At 35.4% G+C, this 9,334-nt stretch overlaps 1 protein-coding gene across 6 annotated transcripts in view; it reads right to left on the bottom strand.

Annotated features, from left to right (window-relative positions):
• Positions 1 to 743: 743 nt before the first annotated feature.
• LOC112502300 (translation initiation factor eIF-2B subunit beta-like) overlaps positions 744 to 9,334 on the bottom strand; it is a 9,524-nt gene continuing 933 nt past the window's right edge. For 2 of the 6 annotated variants that reach the window (XM_025106175.1, XM_025106173.1), the window contains 8 exons: positions 8,260 to 8,547; positions 8,002 to 8,131; positions 6,548 to 6,655; positions 6,331 to 6,433; positions 6,127 to 6,252; positions 4,527 to 4,720; positions 3,388 to 3,515; positions 1,474 to 1,737 (listed from right to left, as the gene is read on the bottom strand). In XM_025106175.1, coding sequence (XP_024961943.1) covers positions 3,425 to 3,515; positions 4,527 to 4,720; positions 6,127 to 6,252; positions 6,331 to 6,433; positions 6,548 to 6,655; positions 8,002 to 8,131; positions 8,260 to 8,547 — 1,040 coding nt within the window. In that variant the 3' untranslated portion in view covers positions 1,474 to 1,737; positions 3,388 to 3,424. The other 4 variants (XR_003067659.1, XM_025106178.1, XM_025106174.1 and 1 more) reach the window with 4 other exon arrangements.

Here is a 9,334-nt window from a genome sequence, read left to right on the forward strand (position 1 = left end):
ATTGTCTGCAACTTTCCAACCCACCGCTCTGCGTTTTAGTACTCATTTGTCTGCTACCCATCGTTTTTCTTTGGCTAATCTGTAATTTTTTATTTTTTTTAAATCAAATCATACATTAAAATATATAAAGTAAGTTTTGATATTAATATATGTAAAACAAAAATTGGTAGGCAGAAATGCATTTAACAATATGTAAATTGCATTTAACTCTCCCATTTTTTCTTTTTCTTTTTCTTTTTTGTTTAATTAGCTTTTATTGAGTTTCTGACAATCAAAGTAAACCCTATAAATTGCAAGGCTTTTCCGTGAATATCAATATGCATGTGGGTTTCTAAATCTAATGGCCATGTGAGATCGAACAAGCAACATGCAACTACGTGGGTTTGAATTCACTTTGTATATCATCGAACCACCAAACGTCCCAAAGTTGAAAGCATTATGTTGACGTAATAACTTCAGACCCAATTTGAAACCATGATGGAGTTGTTGATAAGCTACAACTTTTAGCTTATAAATTTACAAATCTGACTAGAATATCAACATAAAAATAGCTGATAAACTAAATGACAATATAAAATAATCTAAAAAAACATACTGTAAATTAGTTGAAAATTATAAACGGTGAAATTGGAAGGAAAAAATCCATTGGCTTATTGAAATATTACTTGCAGTACGTATAAACCAAGCGGGGACTACGGAGGGTCCATTTGAGAACCGCAAATAATTTGAAAACCAATGAACTAATTTTATAGTGTAAATTCATTAATATGTATATATCATACAAATTTCATCAAGGTATGTATAATTTCATCAATGAATATTTTGTATTGTGTCACTGAGAATGAATATATACGCTAAAACATAGTTCGATGGTTCTCAAAATATTTGCAGTTCTCATTGAAAGAGGCTCTAAACCACCTTATAAACAACCAAACATGACTTTCAATAATGCCATAGTTACGTACTTGGACCCTATAGACCACGACTACAACTAAAACAAGACATCGGCAAACGTTTATAGAATAGATTCTAAAAATAAACAAGCGTCCTTGGTGCCGATACATTTGACATGCACGAATAACGTTTCCGGATTAATATCAAGCAACAAAAAGTGTACCCATCATACATGATGAAATAATGTTAAATTCTAGAAGTAGCAATATATATTGGGGCAAATTTGGTAAATTTGAAAGGTGCCTCACATGTTTCTTTGATCAAAATAAACAAACTGAAGATATAGATCTGGTTCAACACATTGTGCAATTGTCTGTAGGACCCTGTAACACTTTGCAAAGAGGCTTGTAAACCAAATCAAACCATAAAAACCCAGTTAATTCCACACAGATGTAGGGTCTACAGTAGGATGTATGCAGATCTTGCTTCTGCCTCAAAAGGTAAAGAGGCTCTTTCCATGAAGACCTCAGCTTGCAAAACAAAAACTAAATGATTTGAAATCAGATACATCCAATCACAAGCAAATGGCAGAATCTGCTACTATTAGATTCATTATAAATGAGAAGTAAATTAAAACCTGGTTTTGCAAACATAAATCTAGATGATAGATACCATTGGTTTTTTAAAGGACAGTACAACTGCAATGGTGCAACCAAATGACGAAAGGCTGCAGAAAAGATGTACCTGTAATAAGAAGCATTTTGAGATCGAAAATTCAATGCAGGTTCCACATCTTGAGAGGATTTTTTAAGACAAATCTTCGTATGCAGCTTCTCTAGATTTCTGCAAAGACACTGTTTCTGTAACTTAAATTCAAAGTTTTCAAAACTTAGGGCCATATGTCTCGTGGTTGTCAGCCTATACAATGATTAGCAGTTATTCACGTCGTCTGTGTGAAATAGGTGCCAATTAGCAAAAAAAACAACCATCTAAAACACTCAGCCTGCTTGAGGGTCTTCATTAGGCTGGTTAAAACTGTCAACTGCGGTTGAACATGTAACGCCTCAAATCCTATATGGATGCCGTTACTTCTTTTGATACTACTAAATCTTGTATGCGAACTAAATCTAACGTTTTTTCTCTCGTATCTTGCTATTACATCAGAGTTGAAACATCAATGGAAATGTAACTCGATAACTTATAATATAACAAAATTTGCTATTGATTAGAATAGTACATCTCCACGCTATCCCTCTTTACTCCTTCCCTGAGATACATACATGAGACACGTAAGCTTTAAGCTTCAATGAGTAGTTATGGTTTCATGAATGAACAATTTTCATAATACTTATCAATTTGTGAATAATAATTCACCAAAACTCTTTATCATGCATAAAAATACTCTTTTGAGATCTCACTTGCGACATGTAACCTCGAGGTTTGCTAAACCCGGGGTCCATAAAGGCTGCCCCCTAAGGTCCTTTTGCAAGGCATCCCTTCATTCTATATCTCGTATGTTGGATATTTATGGTAATACGTAACATGCATAAAACTTTCATGCCTTATGTGTAAAACACATATAAAATGCATATATCTTGGCTATATAAACATATCCTCATTTCATGTAGAACAAACATGCCAAAACACCTTTTCAAATTCTTCATAACGCATAAAATACATTTATATAGCATATATGTATCTCGGTAAATCTCATAACGTACTCACCTTGTTTTGCACCTACCTTTTCTTTTGATTTTTTACTTCGAACTTGGTATTATACCGAGAGTAATTTCTTACTCTGGTATGGAAACAATGGTTTCATTTCAACCACTATTTATAGGTAATTACAATGCATTACCTACTTCTTCTTCTTGTTCTCATGGTTGTACTCTTATGAGAGTTTTAACTCCCCAAGCTTGACACCTCATGCTTCTAGCTTTTAATAGTCATACTTACCAGACTTGCTTTGTCATCAATAACTCATAACTAGCTTGTTTTGTCTTGCTTACTAGACTTACTTTGTCATCAATAATTTTGCCAACACATACTTCTAGCCTTACAACTCAACTTGCTTGCTTTGTCATGCTTAGTAGACTTGCTTGAATTTTGCCAACACATGCTTCTAGCCTTAACAACTCATAACAAGCTTGCTTTGTCAAGTATTTAGGTTTGATTTCTCATGCTTTGCGTTGTAAGCTACTTGTCATTTAAGATATGATGATTTAAAGATGTTAATGTTGCAGGTGCCTTTTTAGTGCACTTGATTTGATCATAATACTTTTAAAACACCGAAATCTAAAATATATAGAAACTAGGGTGTTATAGAACAGCCAGGAAAAGTCCTAAGAAAAAATTGAAGTCCTAATGTTTATCCTAATACCCAGTTTGAGCCTTTGCACATATGACATTGGAAGTGTGTGTAATTATGGAAGGCCAACCACATATTCTATCCATACATTGTCAAGAGACTACTTAAAGCACAGGATGGCTTACTCATCATGAATGAAAAAATGACATGGATAAAGCAATATCAAGAAGCAGGCTTCCGTTGTAAGACCAAATCATCAGCGGAGTAATAATCTGCAATGAGCCGATACATGTATGATGGGTTGTGCCCTCCACTGCAAAGAGATGAGATTGGTTGAATATACATCAATCAGGGACATCAAGGTAACAACATGGGAAGTACAGAAGAACTTTAGCAGGACAAAGTATGTGATTGAATGTAAATAGTACCCAACGATGAAAATGATAAGTAGAGTAGTAAGCGCTGGTATTATATTAGGATGTGTTTGGTATCAATTATCCAGACAAGATAGGATAGAACAAGGCAGGACAGAACAATTGTTCAACGTTTGGTAAGAGTACTAGACAATTGTTCAGCATTTGGAAAGACATAACTGGACAGGACAGAACTAGTAAAATTACCAATTTACCCCTAATAAATTATTTATATGTTTTGTATTTTTTTTCTTAATTTATGTAATTTATTAAATTATAATAAAAAATATATTTTTTTATAACAAAATATATCATTAGAAAGTTCCATCAAAATGATTAAAATGTCACCATAATAAAAGGCTCATGTAGTTTCCAATTATTCTCAATATTTAATAAATTAATCAAAATATAGAAAACGTATAAAAACATTATTTTGAGGACGGTAAAGTGAAAGTTTAAAGAACATAAAACAAAATAAATAAAATGTAAAGAACGAATAATATGTAAAGAGTGATGTGTCTTTTATGTTTTTAAAAGAATTAGGTTTTATTTTGAGGTTATATTGGTAAAATATAGGTTTGTTCCACCTTGTTCCATGGAGTGGGGATGGAACAGGCTTGTTCCACTCTGTTCCTGTTTGTTCCACATTAAAGTTCTGCCAAACACGGAACAGGGATTCCAGTTTTGTCTTGTCCTATCCAATGTACCAAACACACCCTTAATGGCAAGTGAGTTCACATTGTGTTGTATACAAACCACAAAATGTCGGGAATTCACAGATATCGATTAGGAATACTTCGGTTCTGGGGTTAAACATTGCAACTAGAGAAATGCCTAGTTGAATGACAAAAACGAAAATCTGAACATTAATACTTTAACCCCATGCCATTCTTGAAATATAGTGAACTTACTTGTCAGTAATAAATAGGCTGACGAGCTTTGGCGGCACATAGTCGAATGCAGGATTTGCAACATGAAGAAGGGGGAAACCAGTGCCTGTACTGGAATCCATGCAGTTCGAGAACTCTCCGAAATCCAGTAACTCAGATGGGGCCCTCAGTTCATTTAATAAAACCTCTGGTTTGTGAGGATACAGGGGACACAACTGTCATGAAGCCCAAACACAGTTAAACAATTGAATATAAGTTGCCAATTTGTTGTAAATGCTTGCCATTAGTTGCTAATGTGACTAGAACAAACCCCTTTCACCAAAGGGCCATTGCAGCGGTACCCAATAACCCAACCTTCCTGGAGGTCAAGGATTCAAGCCTCACCAAGGTGGGGAGTGTATGTGAGTTTTGCCATATATTAAATATTATATACTTTAAAAAAGCCCTCAGTAGAGCTGTAGAGAGAACAAGCATGTTCAATCAGATCATATATTATTGCATTAAGAGAGGAACTATAAGATCCCTCGTCTCCTGGGAAGTTGATATTTAGGTGATGGAAGCTACAGTATCAAACAAGATATCCCAGATACATGAAAACACAGTGCATGAGGTAGACTTTATACAAAATTCATACTTGATTGTTCTTGTTTTATCTAATAGAGAGCTTATATTGAACAATATAGTTTATTGTTCTATAAACTTCAAATTTTATGAGAGAATCCAAAGATAATATGATGAATGGTGTAAGTAACTGAGAATATATAAACTTGTTTGAAAATTACATTTAGGGATACAAGATGAAACATGATATATAGTTTCACGATTTCAATTATGGAATTAGTTACTAAAATTTTAAACTTATGGCTTAAAGCAGATATTAGATTGATCTCTTGGCTCACCAACTTTAGCTATTCAAGATGATGTTTACCTTGTTTTAATAAATAGAATACATATTATGCTTGATTATCTATTATTCTTATCAAGTTATTACATTACAATTATGAAAACATAAAATGTATTACCTACTGATCAAGTATTCCCCAATCCCAAAATATGTGCTCTGTTCGACTTGCCACACTAACCAGGACATGAAAGTGACCAAGTAAGACACTGAATACCAAGTCCATATATTATCCTCCAGATATATGCCCCCGCCATCAAATAAAAAGTTATTTCAACTTTCAGTTCTCACTTCACATTTTTGTCCCCTCTATTTATTGTATTCTAACTTCCCCAATGAATATCAAGGTCATAATAGAGATATATTTGTAATCATTCTAGGGTGGAAACAGGATCGAAACAGAGGGAGTCTTAATGAAAGGTTTTGTTTTGAAATTTTAAAAACGAAATACCCAGTTTAACAATTTCAATGTTTCACTTGCAACTGCATTATAATATTATGGGTTTACTCTGAAATTTTTAAACCCACCAGTGGATAAAGATGCATGGCCCTGTTCTCTTTATTTGAAAGGTGAAGGAAAAATGAACAGAAGATGCAAACACAACAAGGACGACACAAACACAATAGCACGAAGGATACATGCCCTGCTCATACAAGAATTGTAATGTGCCAAACCCACAGAAGAACTAAAACTATTATGATGCATAGTTATATGCTTACCTTATGAATGCCAGCAAGAACAACAAAAGGGACAGCATGCCTTTGAGCTGCTAGTGCAACCATATTTAATCCAACAGGTGCAATCACTCCACCATTTGCCATGACAGCATGAGCCCCAACAATAACCTATCAACAATTTCAATCAGACTCAAGGAAGGAGATGATTTGATAGTCATGAAATAAGCAACTGATTTCATCACATACCATGTTCACACGAGAAATCATGGCAAATACAGCAGAATCGGTAATTACTGTTGTTTGTAGTCCCCTGCCTATCAATTCCTTTGCAAGAATATGTCCTTCATATCTATTTGAGAAATAACATGAAAAGAGTGCATTGACCAAAAAAGGTGATGTGGACAATTAAATTTGCCACTTCCTTAACAAGTCTAAAAAAAATAGCATACACACATGCACAGACCTTGGAGCGCCCTCTGCTACAAACACCCGAAATGATCTCTTCTTCTCCTTTGCAGCACAAAGAAATTCAATGACAGTTCTCGAACTTCCTAAGGTCAATATAATCTCACTGCGAACAATTTCTGATGTTATCAGGTAGATGAAATTATGTATATATCAACTAGCAGATGAGAAACACCAGACATAGTCAAGGATGGTTGATATGTCTTGCAAACTGCAATTGCATGTATTATACAAGCATCGTCCCATGATCGTCAGTTACGAAAAAACATGAAATTCTAATGTGCTAAAGGGGCAGATCTAAAAGGTCATGAACCCTACACCAGGCAAAGAAAAATTAAGACCCTAGGGGGTGTTTCGTTCATGGATTTTGAAGGAATTGGAATGGATAATTCCTTTGACCAAATTCCAAATCCTATGTTTGGTTCACATAATGAAAATATAGGAATACTTTCAATTCCATTGAATTCCAGAAATTAAAGTATTCATCATTCCTTGGCATAAGTGGGGTGGTGGCGAGCACCAAACCGACCAACCCCACCCCATCGACCAATATTGTCATCATCACAGCTACCACCTCCTGGGGGCCGAGGCGGGTAGGGTTTGGGGCCAGGGTTTGGGGGCGGTAGTTCTGACGACGACAGTAGTGCGGTATGGTGATCGGTGGGGTGGGGTGGGGGCTATGATGACGACAATAGTGGTCTGGTGGTATTGGTGGTGGGGCATGGGCGGGGCGGATCCGGGGTGAAAGTTGTGACGACGACAATAGTGCCATAGTGGTCAGTGGGGTGGGAGCAGGAGGGTAGGCACAGGTTCGACCCCACCCCCTGCCACCAGGCCATTATTGTCATCATCACAGCTACCACCCCACCCTCCCTTCAAACAAAGATGGAGATTCCAATTCTTTTGAGAGATTCCATTCTAATTCCATCGAACCAAACGCGTTGTCAAATTCCATTCTAATTCCTTCAAAGTCAAATTCCTTAAATGGCTTTAATGGATTCCAATTCCACCAAATTCCATTATGCGAACCACACACCCCCTTATTGCCTTATACAATGATTTAATGCAACCCAGTTTTCTCTTTTTCATTTGTCGTCATGTTTTTCTTAGGAAGTGGACCCCTTGTACTTCAATTGCCTTGTGTGATAATTCAATATCTACGGTTAGTGTGTGAGTGTGTATGTTTGATGATTTTCAGCACTCAAAATGCCTAGTGTTTCTAGCAGGATCACGTATTATAGAACACAAGGAACACAATCTCAATTTTCTAGAAGAATATGTCCTTCATACTGACTAGTAGATTAACAGAATTTGACCAGAGTACCAGACTACTTGGATTAAATTTATTGTTCAAGTAATAGAATCCAATATTAGCAAGTTGTACATAAGAGTGATAGAACATACATATATTCCTAACAATATAACTTTTTAGTAAGTGTTCAGAAAGAATACTTATGATGAATATGCTCAACTGCTTGCTCAGCAATCTGTTCATGACAGGCAGCAATATCTTGTATAAGTTCATTGACAGTCTCGATAACATTATGCTTTAGCTTTCGACTCCTTGAATTTTTATCAGTAGCTGTAGTGTATTAAAATAACAGTCATGAACAAGTTACAGCTAAAGCAATTTAATGAAGAAATAAATGCTACCAACTCCATACATCAGACAAAAGAGAGTTTCTACATTGAAGGTTGCCAAGAACTAACATTTGGTCTTTTCTTCAGAATCATCTACAGAAGAGGAAGAGTGATGAACAGCTGCAGAATGAGACATATCCTCTAGAAGGGTCTGCAAGGATGGAGCTCTCAAAGCATTTCTAGCAGAAGCAGCAACAGCAGCAGCTGATAGAACTGGGTAATCATCTCGATCAACATCGTTTTCATCATCACTAATGACTGATAAGCTCGGCCCACCAATAGCAGATGTCATGAGAGAAAGATCCTCTTCCCTAATGATATGTAGAACACGCCTCACAACATTGCCAACAGCAAGTTCTGGAACCCATTTCAAAAGGAAAATTAAATAACACAAGAAACAAACGTCCATTATATGAGAAACTAAAGCAACAGCACTGATTCATCCCATTCATATGTAAAAAATTACCAAAGGTCCTATTTGGTTAGAATTTTTTACACCTGTTTATGCTTTCACTGTTTCACATTCAAATCATTTCACCGCATAAGACAAGCAACAATTGTAAGAAATTGACAATTTTGATTGACAAATTAGTTAAGGGTGAAATATTCTTATCATACTATAAGCATATCATAATCTCCATCAAAAAAATCTTCCCATTTCCACAAAAGTGAAAGCAAAAGAGCTCTGGAACAATTTTATTAATAGAAGCATTATAGTGGAGTAATTATTTAATCCTATTCCCATACACAAAAAAACATATGTGCATGACTGCTTGTACATGTATAACCACAAGCTTTCGCCCAAAACTATGTGTAAACCGAACTTAAGATAAAAATAGCAAAAAAGACAAAAGCATCTAGTTGTATAGACCCTCCAAGCTTATTAACTTCTTTCTTCAACGAAAAGTTAAAAAAAGTTGGTGCATTTAAGAAGTTGAAACATACAACACTGAAGCATGATTGTGTCATTTTCTGAAACATGTTATTCTTATTTCTTACAAGAAAGTGGCCTTGCCTTGGCAGTGGCTGTATGCATAGCTATATATAAACCTAGGTCACAGTTTCCACCTTCCCAATTACCTTAAATGCCACATACACTAGCTGAAACCTCGAAGTTTATATATATATATATATATATATATAT

This window comes from Cynara cardunculus, unplaced genomic scaffold, assembly GCF_001531365.2.
Source record: "Cynara cardunculus var. scolymus isolate 2C unplaced genomic scaffold, CcrdV1 Un_Scaffold_1190, whole genome shotgun sequence".
Taxonomy (NCBI): domain Eukaryota; kingdom Viridiplantae; phylum Streptophyta; class Magnoliopsida; order Asterales; family Asteraceae; genus Cynara; species Cynara cardunculus.